The 16,569-nt window shown below is 47.2% G+C and overlaps 3 protein-coding genes across 3 annotated transcripts; all 3 read left to right on the top strand.

Annotated features, from left to right (window-relative positions):
- Positions 1-4,426, top strand: LOC310941518 (transmembrane protein 237A-like; the record flags this gene model as incomplete). The annotated part of the gene is made up of 12 exons (XM_083906705.1): positions 1-70; positions 665-796; positions 893-998; positions 1,844-2,001; positions 2,043-2,314; positions 2,357-2,578; positions 2,632-2,717; positions 2,791-2,982; positions 3,078-3,151; positions 3,951-4,038; positions 4,147-4,268; positions 4,359-4,426. 12 exons carry the CDS (start codon positions 1-3, stop codon positions 4,424-4,426), a joined length of 1,590 nt encoding a protein of 529 aa, XP_083762831.1.
- A 458-nt stretch (positions 4,427-4,884) lies between these two features.
- On the top strand, positions 4,885-10,163 carry LOC310941517 (abl interactor 2-like; the record flags this gene model as incomplete). Its single annotated transcript, XM_083906704.1, is given in 11 exon segments — positions 4,885-5,001; positions 6,895-7,062; positions 7,175-7,351; positions 7,505-7,522; positions 7,732-7,814; positions 8,281-8,433; positions 8,597-8,694; positions 8,858-9,097; positions 9,519-9,724; positions 9,726-9,906; positions 9,988-10,163. Coding segments are annotated over 11 exon segments (1,617 nt in total).
- A 1,131-nt stretch (positions 10,164-11,294) lies between these two features.
- cnot11 (CCR4-NOT transcription complex, subunit 11) lies at positions 11,295-16,376 on the top strand. The gene is made up of 7 exons (XM_083907269.1): positions 11,295-12,001; positions 13,247-13,411; positions 13,505-13,657; positions 13,746-13,948; positions 14,704-14,906; positions 15,979-16,075; positions 16,160-16,376. Exons 1-7 carry the CDS (start codon positions 11,683-11,685, stop codon positions 16,355-16,357), a joined length of 1,338 nt encoding a protein of 445 aa, XP_083763395.1. The 5' UTR covers positions 11,295-11,682; the 3' UTR covers positions 16,358-16,376.
- The last annotated feature ends 193 nt before the right edge of the window (positions 16,377-16,569 follow it).

Below are 16,569 nucleotides of genomic sequence, written 5' to 3'. Positions count from 1 at the left end.
ATGGCGACCGTCAGGAGCAAGAAGAGGAAGACGAAGAAGGAGGTCAACGGCGTGGAGGAGCAGCGAGAAGGTCAGCAGATCTACATCACACAGATCTACATCATCACACAGATCTAAACTGCACAGATCTACATTACACAGATCTACACCACACAGATCTACATTACACAGATCTAAACTGCACAGATATACATCACACTGTTGTATATCTGTTGTATATATACACTGTTTGTGTTGTGTTTTATGTTGTGTTGTTTTTTGTTGTGTTTGTGTTGTGTTGTGTTGTGCTGTGTTTGTGTTTGTGTTTGTGTTTGTGTTTGTGTTTGTGTTTGTGTTTGTGTTTGTGTTGTGTTTGTGTTGTGTTGTGGTTGGGTTGTGTTGTTTTGTGTTGTGTTTGTTTGTGTTGTGTTGTGTTTGTGTTGTGTTGTGGTTGTGTTGTGTTGTTTTGTGTTGTGTTTGTTTGTGTTGTGTTGTGTTTGTGTTGTGTTGTGGTGTGTTGTGTTGTGTTGTGTTGTGTTGTGTTGTGTTGTGTTGTGTTGTGTTGTGTTGTGGTTGTGTTGGTGCTGTGTTGTGTTGTGGTTGTGTTTATGTTGTGTTGTGTGGTGTGGTGTTGTTTTGTGTTGTGTTTGTGTCATGTTGTGTTGTGTTGTGTTGTGTTGTGCAGTGTGTGTGGAGGTGAAGGAGGTGAAGGAGAGGAATCAGCCCATTGGCTGTGACAGCAGAGGTCATGTGACTCCAGAGCCTCAGGACTCAGTGCCTCAGAAGAGGAAGAAAAAGAAGAGAGCGCCCACTGCTGGTAGGAAACTGTTACACTCAAAGTTAGTGGAGCCTCCTGCTGGTGACACCAGGGAATGACTGTGTTTCAACTGTGCTGTTTGTCACATGACATCAGACCAGGAAGTGGAACACGCTGACGTCTCCAACGGGGACACGGCCGAGTGTGTGGTGGACGGAGAGGACACGACTGTGGCCGTGACCAGGAGGACGAAGAGGAAGAGGTGAGGACATGAGAGACATGAGACATGAGAGACATGAGACACCAGAGACATGAGACATGAGAGACATGAGACACCTGAGACATGAGACATGAGACATGAGAGACATGAGACACCAGAGACATGAGACATGAGACATGAGACATGAGAGACATGAGACACCTGAGACATGAGACATGAGAGACATGAGACATGAGACATGAGAGACATGAGACACCTGAGACACCTGAGACATGAGAGACATGAGACATGCGACATGAGACATGAGACACATTAGAGACATGAGAGACATAAGACACCTGAGACATGAGAGACATGAGACACCTGAGACATGACACATGAGAGACATGAGACATGCGACATGAGACACATTAGAGACATGAGAGACATAAGACACCTGAGACATGAGAGACATGAGACACCTGAGACATGAGACATGAGACATGAGACATGAGACATGAGACATGAGACATGAAACATGAGACACCTGAGACTTGAGACATGAGAGACATGAGACATGACACATGAGAGACATGAGACATGACACATGACACATGACACATGAGAGACATAAGACATGAGAGACATGAGACACCAGAGAGATGAGACACCTGAGACATGAGATACCAGAGACATGAGAGACCAGAGACATGAGACATCAGAGACATGAGACACAAGAGATATGAGACATGAGACATGAGACATGAGACATGAGACATGAGAAATGAAAAATGAAAAATGAAACATGAAACATGACATGAGACACCAGAGACATGAGACACATGAAACATGAGACACATGAGGATGAGACACCAGAGACATGAGACATGAGAGACACTTTGTTCCAGGAAGGCAAAGGTGACGGAGCAACAACACGGCCATGACCTCGCAGCTGAAGACGATGACATCATCACCGTGGCTCAGTCGCCCCTCCCCCAGCACGACATGTTCTCCGCCCCCTCTGGACACAGTCAGCCAATCACCAGAGTCTTCATGGAGAAAGGCCGTGAGTTAACATGCTCAGGGTCACTGTAGAGGTCACTGTAGAGGTCACTGTAGAGGTCACTGTGGAGGTCACTGTGGAGGTCACTGTAGAGGTCACTGTAGAGGTCACTGTGGAGGTCACTGTAGAGGTCACTGTAGAGGTCACTGTAGAGGTCACTGTGGAGGTCACTGTGGAGGTCACTGTAGAGGTCACTGTAGAGGTCACTGTGGAGGTCACTGTAGAGGTCACTGTGGAGGTCACGGTAGAGGTCACTGTGGAGGTCACTGTAGAGGTCACTGTGGAGGTCACTGTAGAGGTCACTGTGGAGGTCACTGTAGAGGTCACTGTGGAGGTCACTGTAGAGGTCACTGTATAGGTCACTGTAGAGGTCACTGTGGAGGTCACTGTGGAGGTCACTGTAGAGGTCACTGTAGAGGTCACTGTGGAGGTCACTGTAGAGGTCACTGTAGAGGTCACTGTAGAGGTCACTGTGGAGGTCACTGTGGAGGTCACTGTGGAGGTCACTGTAGAGGTCACTGTAGAGGTCACTGTAGAGGTCACTGTGGAGGTCACTGTAGAGGTCACTGTGGAGGTCACGGTAGAGGTCACACCCTCACAGTGGGCGTTTGATTTCACACAGGTCGTCTCCAGGCGGAGCAGCTGATGGACGACTACATGGACCAGAGACAGTTCTGGACCACGAGGGACATCGCTTTGAGGGTCCACAGTGGCTTCAGGTCTGCACACACACACACACACACACACACACACGCACCTGTTGTTACAGAGTGTGTGTGTGTGTGTGTGCAGGGTTCTCGGTCTCTTCTGTCATGGCTTCCTCTCAGGGTTCTCCGTGTGGAACATCACAGTCATGTACGTGTTAGCGGGCGAGGACCTGACCACGCTGCCTAACCTGCTGCAGCAGTATCGCCCACTGGCTTATCCTGGCCAATCACTGCTCTACCTGCTGCTCGCCATCAGCACGGTGTCAGCCTTTGACAGGTGTGTGTGTGTGTGCGTGTGTGTGTGTGTGTGTGTGTGTGTGTGTGTGTGTGTGTGTGTGTATCTTCTCTATCTAAACTGTCTCTGTTGTGTAGACTTAATCTTGCTAAAGCCTCCATGGCTCTGAGAGGATTCTTCAGCCTGGATCCTGCTGCTGTGACCTCATTCTGTGAGTGATGCTGATGATGATGATGATGATGATAGTGATGATGATGATGATGATGCTGATGATGATGATGATGATGGTGATGATGGTGATGATGATGATGATGATGATGATAGTGATGATAGTGATGATGGTGATGATGAAGATGACGATGATGATGATAGTGATGATGATGGTGATGAAGATGATGATGATGAGAGTGATGATGATGATGATAGTGATGAAGATGATGATGATGATGATGATGATGATGATGATGATGATGGTGCTGATGATGATGATGATGGTGCTGATGATGATGATGATGATAGTGATGAAGATGACGATGATGATGATAGTGATGGTGATGGTGATGAAGATGATTGTGATGATGATGATGATGATAATGATAGTGATGATGATGATGATAGTGATGATGGTGATGATGGTGATGACGACGATGATGCTGATGATAGTGATGAAGATGACGATGATGATGATAGTGATGGTGATGGTGATGAAGATGATGGTGATGATGATGATGATGATAATGATAGTGATGATGATGATGATAGTGATGATGGTGATGATGGTGATGACGACGATGATGCTGATGATAGTGATGAAGATGACGATGATGATGATAGTGATGGTGATGGTGATGGTGATGAAGATGATGGTGATGATGATGATAATGATAGTGATGATGATGATGATGATAGTGATGATGGTGATGATAATGATGATGATGATGATGATGATGATGATGATGATGATGATGATGGTGATGATGATGATGATGAAGATGTCTCTGTCTCTTCAGTGTACTTCAGTGCTCTGATTCTGTCGCTCAGTCAACAAATGACCAGTGATCGTATCAACCTTTATTCATCAGCCAATCACAGCCTGTGGTGAGGAACACACACACACACACACACACACACACACACACACACACACACATCACTGTATTGTTGTTGTTGTTGTTGTTGTCGTCTTTAATCCAAACGTAATCTCAGGCCTTCAGGTTCAGAGCAGCAGATCCTGAGGCCGTGGATCGTGGTGAACCTGGTGGTGGCGCTGTTAGTGGGCGTGGCCTGGGCTCTGATCTCCACCAGACCTGACGTGGACTACACTGAAGGTCACTTATGACAAACTTACTCCTGCTCTTTCTCATTCTTCATCACAGCACAAACTGTAGAGTTCTTCAAATGTGTTTGTTGTCTTTCAGAGTTCCTGATGTCGATGGAGATGGAGGGAAACTCGAGAGGAGACGAGAACCTGGACGTGACCGCCTGACACAAACATCATTATATGTATATATGTTTTTTCACACTTATTTATGACATTTAGTTTTTTCTTGAACTAATTTTGTAAAAAAAAAAAAAAAAAAAAAAAAGTGAAGATCATGTGATGTTTGGTGTAGTTACATGGTTTCACCACAGGGTGGTAGTAACAACACAATTTTACATTAAAAAAAAATATATACGTATTTAACATTGAAACATTCCATTTATTATTCAACGTTATTTATTCTGTACGTGTTCGACTGCAACACTATTAACAATAAATGTCGACGTATGTAGAGTTTTGTTTTATTTCAACTAAGTTATCGCGATATCCGTTGTCCAGTGGCGAGATTTCCCACGGTCCCTGAAGGCAGCGGGTTATGGGGAGCGAGCGAGCGAGCGCGGGGCGGATGCGCGCGCGCGCGCGCGCCTCGGGGCCGCGCAGTGTCTTGAGTGAGCGGAGTAAAGATGGCGGAGCTGCAGATGCTGCTGGAGGAGGAGATTCCCGCCGGACGGAGAGCGTTAGTGGACAGTTTCAGTAACCTGGACAAAGTGGCCGAGTACTGCGAGAACAACTATGTCCAGGTGAGTGTCGGCGTCTCGCCGCCGCCGGTACCGGGGTGGAAGTCCCGGCGATTCCCCCGGTGATTTACCGCCGCCGGTACCGGGGGAAGTGAAGAAGACGCGGCGCCAGGGAACGTGAGCGCGGAGTGGGCGTGACGCTCCGACTGCACCAGACCCCGTTATGTATACGCTCACATTTTGCGTCAAACATAAATCTGTCAAAGGGTGATTCTGAATTAAAACTGTAAAAAAAAATTAGAATGTACGAATGTCGAGAATATTCCAGTAACTTCGGCTGGAAAAACAACTCGTCAAATATTCCCGCTTTAATAGAAAAATAAACTTTTAAAAAAACCGAGCGTTAAAACGCGACTGTTGTGTCGCGAAGTTGTGAAAAGTTGACATTTCCCGGTGTTGTCGCGTGATTTGGTTTACGTTTGTTTGCGCCGAATGAAAGCGAGATTTGCGTTAACTCGGGAAATGATTGGTTATTTTGTCTAAACAATGAAGTGACGCAGACAGACGAGCAAAGAATCCTGATTTAGATGATTTTCTAACGGAATCTGGTCCCGGTGAGCTTCATCCAGTCACAGAGCAATCAAACGACCGTATACAAGGGGAAAGGCAGTGTAGTCGATCACATTAAACATCGATTAGTCGATCAGGGACAAACCAGGAATGAAAGGATGGAGGAAACAGGAAAAGCTTAGTTGTTGTTGTTGTTTATAAAGCTGCAGTGCGTTGTTTTTCTACTGCCTAATAATCCATTAATCACTGTTTTATTCATAATAGTATAAATATATAATAATTCTTTGCTCCATAAAATCATTCAAACTCAATCATTTTGTGTTTGTGGACAAAAACAAGACGTTTGAGGACAAACCGTCAAAGATTGTGTTTGTATTTAAAAGTCTGTGTACTGTTGTGTTATTGTGTTATAAACCTGCTGCGCTGTGATTGGCCGGTTTCACCCTGGCTGCTTTACACGACAGTGGACATGCAGCGTCCAACCCTCGCCGTGCACGCTCACCGTGCACGCTCGTATCGCTCTCCATCACCTCCCACGTCGTACGACAAATCTGCAATTCTCCTTCACACGTGTGTGTGTCTGTGTGTGTGTGTGTGTGTGTTGTCGTCACTCTGCTTTACATGTTTTTGTCCAACTGACAGAAGCTTTGAGACACATTTAACAGAAATATTTCATGTATTTAATCAAACACAAGTGTGTGTGTGTGTGTGTGTGTGTGTGTGGGGGGGTGTGTGTGTGTGTGTGTGTGTGTGTGTGTGTGTGTTACATGTCATCCTCAGGCATGAATGAGTTTGCACTGACCTACATTGTGGTCCAACACACACACACAGCTCACATTTCCTTATACATGGTTCAGGGTGTCACCATGGCGACCGTAGCGACGCCTCGAACCCACCACTAGGTGGAGTCAGAGCAGACGTGTATGTTTTTCGTGTGTTCCGCTAAGACGCAGCAGATGCTAATTAGTGAGAAGCTAGGGGCGGGGGGGGAAATCGATACAGTGAAATATTGCGATATTTAGCGTGGAAATTAGCGCTGGGCGCTAGGTTAGCGCGCGGTGCGTTTCCATGACGACTGACCGGAAAAATATGCGCGTGACGTCATGTTTACGTACCGCGACACCGGAGTCAAGGCACCGTTTACCATTTAGCTCCGTTAGCTCCTTTTAGCGCCATTAGCCTTAGCCTACAGTCAAACTGGAGCGATCTGTTCATTAATTTTTCCGGTCAGTCATCATGGAAACGCGGTAACGTGCGTTAGCGTGCGGGTAACGTTGACGCCGTTAGCGTGCCCAGCGCTAGTGGAAGTATTATTGTTTTTGAATGTCACGCAAAACAAAAACATGACGTTTATATGATTTCTCACGAACGTCACTTCCTCTTCAGTCGACAGATAAACAGCGCGCCCTGGAGGAGACGAAGAGTTTTACCACGCAGTCCCTGGCGAGCGTCTCTTACCTCATCAACACGTTGGCGAACAACGTGCTGCAGCTGCTCGACATCCAGGCGTCGCAGCTGCGTCGCATGGAGAGCTCGCTCAACCACATCTCACAGGTGAGAGGGTGATGATGTCATCCCGTGGCTCCGCCCCTTTCACGCCACACCGACCCAGCGGTGTTTTTCACGCGCGTGTGTACGTTGTTTTTTCTTCTTCTTCTCGTCTCAGACCGTCGACGTTCACAACGAGAAAGTGGCGAGACGAGAGATCGGAATCTTAACCACCAACAAGAACACGTGTCGCGCTCACAAAATAGTGGCTCCGGCCGACCAGGAGAGGGCGCTGCGTTACACCAGGACGCCCATCGACTACGGCGTGCTGGACGACATCGGACACGGGGTCAAGGTGACGACGACAACGACAACAACAACAACAACGTTAATGTCATTGTATTATAGCTCTGTGTGCTAACTGTTAGCCCTGTTAGCTACATGTATTATACTTTCTTCTCTTCTCTCACTGACGTCACTTCTTCTTCTTCTTCTTCTTCTTCTTCAGTGGTTATTGAGGTTCAAGGTAAGGACACGCCCACTCACACCTGTGACCAGCCTGTCACCTGTCATCATCATCATCATCGTCATCATCATCTGTAATAATAAAACATCAGATCTTTGATCATCGCCACAGAAACATCAAGCTAATCGCCAACAAGCTGGAGGCGGAGCTTATTCTTCATGCTGTGTGTGTGTGTGTGTGTGTGTGTGTGTGTGTGTGTGTGTCCACAGGTTAATGACCAGCAGAACCTGAAGACCACCAGGTCCAACCCCCAGACCCAGAGAACACTGAGTCCTCCGAGGACAGGCAGGGGGTGTGTGTTCATTTATATAATATTATTTATTATTTAAGTATAATGTTATTTATATCAGTATAATGTTATTTATATAAGTATAATGTTATTTATATCAGTATAATGTTATTTATATCAGTATAATGTTATTTATATATAAGTATAATGTTCATTTATATCAGTATAATGTTATTTATATAAGTATGATGTTCATTTATATCAGTATAATGTTATATAATAATAATAATATGATGAGAGAAGATAAAGTGTAGGTGTGAACAGATGAAGCTCAGCAGTTTGTTGGAAACTGAAGCTGCGACATGAGCCATCTGTCACACACACACACACACTGACACACACACACGCTGAGACGCACACACACACGCTGAGACACAGCAGTGACAGGACAGTGTGTGTGTGTGTGTGTGTGTGTTGATATTTGAACACTTGCAGGATGATAATCTTCCTCCACATTTCCACGCTGCAGGAAGAGCTCCCCCTACAGGACGTTGGAGCCGGTGCGCCCCCCGGTGGTTCCTAACGATTGTGTGAGCAGTCCCAGCAGAAAGAGCGTGAGCTCAGATCTGCTTCAGAGTCCGGACCGAACCGCTTCACTGATCCACCGTCCACGGACATGCAGGTCTGAGACACTCTGAGAGACACTGAGACACTCTGAGAGACACTCTGAGAGACACTGAAACAATCTGAGAGACACTGAGACAATCTGAGACACTCTGAGACTGTGTGTGTTTGTGTGTGTCTCATGATGATGATGATGTGTGTGTGTGTGTGTGTGTGTCCAGTGGCAGCAGTCATCGCAGCAGCAGAGACAACAGCAGCTGTGGATCAGTGGGTTTCCCCATCGCTGTGCCCACACCCTCCCCCCCATCCACCTTCCCAGGTAACATACACACACAGACACACACCCCTGTTTCTCTTTAAACTCAGTTTTTGAGCACGTTTGTGTTTGAAATCTGTTTTTGTCCTCCTCCTCTTCCTCTTCCTCTTCCTCCTCCTCCTCCTCCTCCTCCTCCTCCTCCTCTTCCTCCTGAACTCCTCTGAAGTTTCTCCGACTGCAGGTCCAGCAAGCTCCTCCTCCACTGCTCCTAACTCCTCTCCTTCCTCCACTCCTTCCTCCGTCTCCTCCTCCTCGTCCAACTCCACCTTAACACACCCAAACGCACCGGCTAACTCCGCCCCCCCGCCCACAAACCCCGCCCCCAGCCTCTCTGAGTCCAGAGTTTTGTCTGAGGAAGTGTCTCCACTTCCTCTTCCTGTCTCCTCCCCTTTGTCACCTGCTCAAGGTGAGTGTGTGTGTCTGTGTCTGATGATGATGTGTGTTTGTTTGTGTGTGTGTGTGTCTCGTGATGATGACGTGTGTGTGTCTCATGATGATAATGTGTGTGTGTCTCGTGATGATGATAATATGTGTGTCTGTGTGTGTCATGATGATGATGATGATGGGTGTGTGTGTCTCATGATGATGATAATGTGTGTGTGTGTCTCATGATGATGATGATGATGATGATAATGTGTGTGTGTGTGTCTCTCATGATGATGATGTGTGTGTCTCATGATGATGATGTGTGTGTGTCTCATGATGATGTGTGTGTGTGTGTCTCATGATGATAATGTGTGTGTGTCTCATGATAATGTGTGTGTGTGTGTGTCTCATGATGATGACGTGTGTGTGTGTGTGTGTGTGTATGTATGTGTGTCTCTCAGATGCCCCTCACTTCTTCAGTATGAATCGTCCTCACACTCGTCATCAGAATCCTCAGGTGGGCGGGTCTCTGCCTCACCGTCGCCGCCCCCCCTCCCTGAGTGCTCAGCCAATCGTCACACAGAACCAGGTGAACGGCGGTTACCACGACGACGACGACCGCAGCCCAGGTACGACGCACACACACACACGTCTGCGCTCGTGTCTGACCGCAAACTCACGCTCGCCCTTCTGCTCCGCCTTCACTTTCAGATGCCCCGCCCACTGCTGCCGAGAGCCAATCGGAGCGCCCGGAGGACGGACGTGACGAGGACTCGGCCGTGATGGAGTTCGGTGACCCGTACGCTGAGGAGGATCCACCGTGGGCCCCGAGAACCTACCTGGAGAGAGGTGACGCCCCCGCCAACCACCGCACCGCCGCGCCCCATATTTGTATTTTGTCTGTTTTTAAAAGTGTTTATCGCCCCCTAGTGGTGGCCATCTATGACTACACGGCCGACAAAGAGGACGAGCTGTCGTTCCAGGAGGGGGCGGTCATCTACGTGGTCCAGAAGAACGAGGACGGCTGGTTCGAAGGAGTCATGAACCAGACCACGGGTCTGTTCCCCGGGAACTACGTCGAGTCCATCATGCACTACGCCGACTGACCACAGGGGGAGCCCTACACTACACCTACTGACCACAGGGGGAGGAGGAGAGGAAAAGAGGAGGAGTTTGTAGTTTTTGTTGTCTTCAAAGTCACAACAATCACCAGCAAATCAAAGTGTGACTACAAACATGGCCGCCGACGACAATTAAAAACACATCTTAATGTTAGCATTAGCAGCTAGCATCGCCACAAATGTGAGCCAATGAAGGAAAAGCACAATCACAACTTTAAAGTTTATTATTGTTAGCATCCATCTATAAGAATAATAAGGAAACACATACACACACACTGTCTGGAGGTTCAAAATAAAAGCCCCCATCGCTTCAGTCGCAGGTGAATTTCCTCTTTTAAGTTTGATGAAATCGTTAAACACACATGTATTTATTGTGATGATATAAATCAGTGTTTGTGTGGTGAAGTGAACACGCCACCTAGTGGTCATGTTGGACCTGTTTACAGAGTGTTTGCTGCATGACTATTATTATATATGATGTTTATTTATTTTGATTTTCTGTGATAATGAGCCTTTAACATGGAACTGTGCCATTGAGTGTGTGTGTGAGTGAGTGAGTGAGTGAGTAATAATGGACCTGTATTTTATCTGGAATATCCCTTTAACCAGTGGAACACATGATCAGTGACGTCATTATAAACAAAGTGACGTGGATTTCAGAATAAACGTTTAAAAAAAAAACACTCGTCTGAATTTGTCTGATTTTTTTATTATTATTATTAAAAATAACACTTGTAAAGAAAATGATTTTAACATGTAAGGTTTATGTTTTAATCTTTTTTTAAAAGAACAGTACAGGACACAGGAGCTGCTGGTCTACTGCTGCCCTCCTGTGGTCAGTTTGTGTCACTGATTTCTTTATCAGACTTTTTTATTGATTGAAGTCTACAAACAATACAACAAGTGAATTAATATAAAAGAGAAGAAGAAAATAAAGCGAATTATTGTGTTAATTTCCACTGCGTTTGTCTTCACGGTGAACACAAAATAAAAGGCTTTTATTTTGAAACGAAAACGAGCGGAAATGACTTCTCATGACAGCCTGAAGGAGGCAGCAGTGACACGGAGGTGACGTAAAGTCGTCGAACATCAAAGGCGAAGAAGAAGAAGGTTCAAACCGGCGGAGCAGCGGATCCTTTGAAGTGTCTTTAAAAACACGTTAACGCACGAGGACATTATCGCTTCTTTAACGTTTGTCGGTTTGAGGAAAGTGTTTTTGAAACAAACGCCTCGCGCTGTGGGAACTTTGTCGCGCGCACCGTAGTTTTTCTGTTTTGTTTGTTTGGGCTCAGTTAGCGCTGCTATGCTATGCTAAGCTAAGCTACTTCAGCCGCTGCTAGCTCGTGTTATGGTTTTCGGGTTCGCTCTTCTCGCGTGAAGGAAACAAGTTTATGAGTCTCATGTTACTATAACGGGACGATGTTTGACCCGCTGCACTGACGGAAGAAGAAAAAAACCACGCAGATTCCCGAACACAGCCGAACGGAGCCGAACTGAACCGACGATGACGCTGGCGCCGAAGGAGCTGTCGAACCTGCTGAGCGTCGTCTCGGACGAAGCCTGCGCGAGCTCCTTCGAGAGCCTCTCCACGCACTTCCACCACTACTTCGGGAAGGCGGAGCACTTCCGGGTGGGTTCGGTGCTGGTTCTGCTGCTGCAGCAGCCGGACCTGCTGCCCAGCGCCCCCCAGCGGCTCATCGCCCTCTACCTGCTCTGGGAGATGTACCGGACCGAGCCGCTCGCCGCGAACCCGTTCGCCGCCGTGTTCGCTCACCTGTTGAACCCCGCCCCCGCGGGGGAGGAGCCTGAGAAGCTGCTGTCAGGTACGCGAGAGAAGTTTGTAATGTTTGGGGATAGTTTGTCAGTATTATTATTTGTTTGTAAACCACTCACTCTCCCACACCAAAGCCCATAGAGAAAACCAGTGATTTAAGCTCACAGGGACACAGGAGCTGCTGGTCCTCTGCTGCCTCGTGTGGTCACTTTGTGTCACAGATTTAAGTCTAAATGAAGTATTTTTATAGCCGAATTCATTAAAATCAATCATTGTAAGTTAGTGATGGAGGCAGCAGTGGATCAACAACTCCTGTGAACTCCTGTGTCTCTGTGATGTTAAAATCACTGATTTTCTCTATGGACTTTGGTGTGGGAGAGTGAGTGGTTTACGGACTTCAGTTTCCTGTTGGAAAAGTCTGTCTAACAGTGAAATAAATTGACAAACAATATTTTTAAGACATTTAACAACATATGTGTGTGTGGTTTTAACTGAAAACTGAAGTTTGTAAACCACTCACTCTCCCACACCAAACCCCATAGAGAAAACCAGTGATTTTAGCTCACTGTAACACAGGAGCCGCTGGTCCTCTGCTGCCTCGTGTGGTCACCTTGTGTCACTAATTTAAGTCTCAATGAAATATTTTTAAAGCCGAATTCATTAAAATCAGTCATTGTAAGTTAGTGATGGAGGCAGCAGTGGATCAACAACTCCTGTGAACTCCTGTGTGCTGTGATGTTAAAATCACTAGTTTACTCTATGGACTTTGGTGTGGGAGAGTGAGTGGTTTACAAACTTCAGTTTACGCAAGGAAAAGTCTGTTTAAAAGTGAAATAAATTGACAAACAATATTATTAAGACATTTAACATGTATGTGTGTTTTTAACTGAAAACTGAAGCTTGTAAACCACTCACTCTCCCACACCAAAGTCACTCACTCTCCCACACCAAACCCCATAGAGTAAACCAGTGATTTTAACATCACAGAGACACAGGAGTTCGCAGGAGTTGTTGATCCACTGCTGCCTCCATCACTGAGTTCAAACGTCTTATTTTAATGAATTCGGCTTTTAAAATATTTCATCTCGACGTACGTCAGTGACACAAAGTGACCACACGAGGCAGCAGAGGACCAGCGGCTCCTGTGTCCACCGTGAGCTAAAATCACTGGTTTTCTCTATGGGGTTTGGTGTGGGAGAGTGAGTGTGGTTTACAAACCTCAGTTTAACACGGAGATAAAGACGTGATCATGTGACGTAGATATCGTATGTTGTACCCCCCCCACCCGTCGCAGGCTTCCTGCCGCCGATCACTCAGCCAGAGAAGTTCTTCCTGTCGCAGCTGATGTTGGCTCCGCCCAGGGATCTGTTCAAGAAGACGCCGCGGCAGGTGTCCAGCATGGACGTGGGCAACATGCAGCAGTCCATCGACATCAGCGGCCTGCAGCTGGCGCTGGCGGGTGAGCGACGCGCGCCCGTGACTCGGCACTTTATCGCCGTGTGACTCGGCACTTTAATCATCCGTGTGTGTGTGTGTGTGTGCGTGTGTGTAGAGCGTCAGTCGGAGTTGCCCACTCAGAGTAAAGCCAGCTTCCCCAGCATCCTGAACGACCCGGACCCCGATTCGTCCAACTCTGGCTTCGACAGCTCCGTGGCCAATCAGATCATCGAGTCGCTGGTCACGGGGCCCCGCCCACCCCTGGAGAGTAAGTGTCACTCGTGACGAGACGTCTGGAGGGAGTGGGAGGAGTCTTTTAAATGTTCTCACGTGTGTGTCTGTGTGTGTGTGTTCAGGTCACTTCCGGCCCGAGTTCATCCGGCCGCCGCCGCCGCTCCACGCGTGCGAGGACGAGCTGGCGTGGCTGAATCCGACGGAACCGGACCACGGCGTCCAGTGGGACCGCTCCATGTGCGTGAAGAACAGCACGGGCGTGGAAATCAAACGCATCATGGCCAAGGCCTTCAAGAGTCCACTGTCGGCACAGCAGCAGTCACAGGTGAGGGTCAGGGGGTCAGAGGTCAGGGGGTAACCATGTACAACATGGAGGACGACCTGAGACTGTTTTAATGATGTTATTGTCACACTGTTGTCGCCCCCTGATGGACATTGATGGGAATACATCAACATTCCTTTTCATATGTGGCGTTACCGTAACTCCTCACTACTTCATGCAATTTTAATCTTTCAAACTGCCCCTGAAAGCTGTGAAAAAATACTAAAAGTATTATTTATAAGATTTGGATTTATTTACACAGAATATACCTCTAAAACTTTGCTTAAAGCTCACATAGAGTGGTCCTGTTGCACATATATGTGAGTTATGGAGGTCTACTTACATACATTAACTTGTTTTTATGTTCAAAAACATGGCTGAACAGTGGCTGAACTGTTTGTTTAGAACCTTCAGGGCTTCGTAAACAAGGTAATGACGCTAATACACACTAAAAAACGGCCTTAATTGGAACTTCAGGTCTATGGGAGCTTTAACTCCAAGAAACCGCAGCAAAGGTTTGACGGAATCCTCCCTCTGTCACACAAACGATACCTGCAGCTGATCATTACCGTAATGCATGTAATAGCACCAGAAAGCCCCGTTTCACAGCTTTCAGGGGCAGTTTGAATGAATAAAATTGCACCAAGTAGCGAGGAGTTACGGTAATTTGGAATACACGTGCGCCATGGTTATATATGATGGTTGTTGTTGTTGTTGTTGTTGTTGTTGTTGTTGATCATGTGACCTGTCGTCCCCAGCTGTTGGCAGAGCTGGAGAAGGACCCGAAGCTGGTTTATCACATCGGTTTGTCTCCGGCCAAACTCCCGTACCTGGTGGACAACAACCCTCTGGTCGCCATCGAGATGCTGCTCAAACTGATGCAGAGCAGTCAGATCACAGAGTATTTCTCTGTGCTCGTCAACATGGACATGTCCCTGCACTCCATGGAGGTGGTCAACAGGTAACACACCTGTGTGTGTGTGTGTGTGTGTGTGTGTGTGTGTGTAATGTGTACAGGGTCGGACGGTGTAAAGGGAGACGATTTGGGCAAAGCCCTCCCGAAACGTTGTGAACGTTTTGTGAAACGTTTCGCGAATGAGTGCGTTGTGAACTTTGTGAACGTTTTGGGAACGAGTGCGTTGTGAACGTTTGTGAACGTTTCGGGAACGAGTGCGTTGTGAACGTTTCGGGAACGAGTGCGTTGTGAACGATTTGTGAAACGTTTCGGGAAAGAGTGCGTTTTGAACGTTTCGGGAACGAGTGCGTTGTGAACGATTTGTGAAACGTTTCGGGAACGAGTGCGTTGTGAACGTTTCGCGAACGAGTGCGTTGTGAACGATTTGTGAAACGTTTCGGGAACGAGTGCGTTTTGAACGTTTCGTGAACGTTTCGTGAACGAGTGCGTTGTGAACGTTTTGTGAACGTTTCGTGAACGAGTGCGTTGTGAACGAGTGCGTTGTGAATGTTTCTTGAACGTTTCGTAAACGAGCGCGCTGTGAATGTCTCGTGAACGTTTCGTAAACGAGTGCGCTGCGAACGATTTGTGAAACGTTTCGGGAACGAGTGCGTTTTGAACGTTTCGTGAACGTTTCGTGAACGAGTGCGTTGTGAACGTTTTGTGAACGTTTCGTGAACGAGTGCGTTGTGAACGAGTGCGTTGTGAATGTTTCTTGAACGTTTCGTAAACGAGCGCGCTGTGAATGTCTCGTGAACGTTTCGTGAACGAGTGCGCTGCGAACGTTTCGTGAACGAGTGCGCTGCGAACGTTTCTCGAACTAACGTGCTTGCGCCACATGTAAATTGAGCAAAGAGAGGCGGGGCTGTTTACGGCTCGTAGCAGCGGACAGCAGTCGTTAGAAGCTACGTTCGTTAGCTTGTTTGCTAACATTGTTGACGTTTGTATCGATCTGCTCGGGGTTTAACTGCAGGTCAAACTTCACGCAAATCAGACAATCGGACTGTTTTGCATATGATTGTTGTATGTGTGTGTGTGTGTGTGTGTGTGTGTTAATGTGTGTGTCTTTGTTGCTCAGATTAACCACAGCTGTAGATCTTCCTCCTGAGTTCATCCACCTCTACATCTCTAACTGCATCTCCACGTGTGAGCAGATTAAGGACAAGTACATGCAGGTACGTGAGTGGTCTCCATGACGACGACGACGCCCCCCTGACCCCGTCTCCGTGACGACTGACCTGTGTGTGTGTGTGTTACAGAACCGTCTGGTGCGCCTGGTGTGCGTCTTCCTTCAGTCTCTGATCAGGAACAAGATCATCAACGTCCAGGATCTGTTCATCGAGGTGCAGGCGTTCTGCATCGAGTTCAGCCGCATCAGAGAAGCCGCCGGACTCTTCCGTCTGCTCAAGACGCTGGACACCGGAGACAACCCCGCCGACGCCAAAGCCACCAAGTAACACTCAGACTCCGCCCCCCCCCCCCACACACCACAGACATGACGGACAGGACCGACTCCGCCCACACGACAGACAGGACAGACATGGTCAGGTGTAAATATGTCAGAACATTCACTTTGTTTCTCATTAAACTGATTCGACTTTCACTTTTTTATTTTTATTTTTTTTTATATATATGTGTGTGTGGTTTTAGGTCAAAGGTCAAAGGTCAG

This window comes from Microchirus variegatus (assembly GCF_963457635.1).
Source record: "Microchirus variegatus genome assembly, chromosome: 20".
Taxonomy (NCBI): domain Eukaryota; kingdom Metazoa; phylum Chordata; class Actinopteri; order Pleuronectiformes; family Soleidae; genus Microchirus; species Microchirus variegatus.
This window is presented reverse-complemented; position numbering and strand designations above follow the sequence as displayed.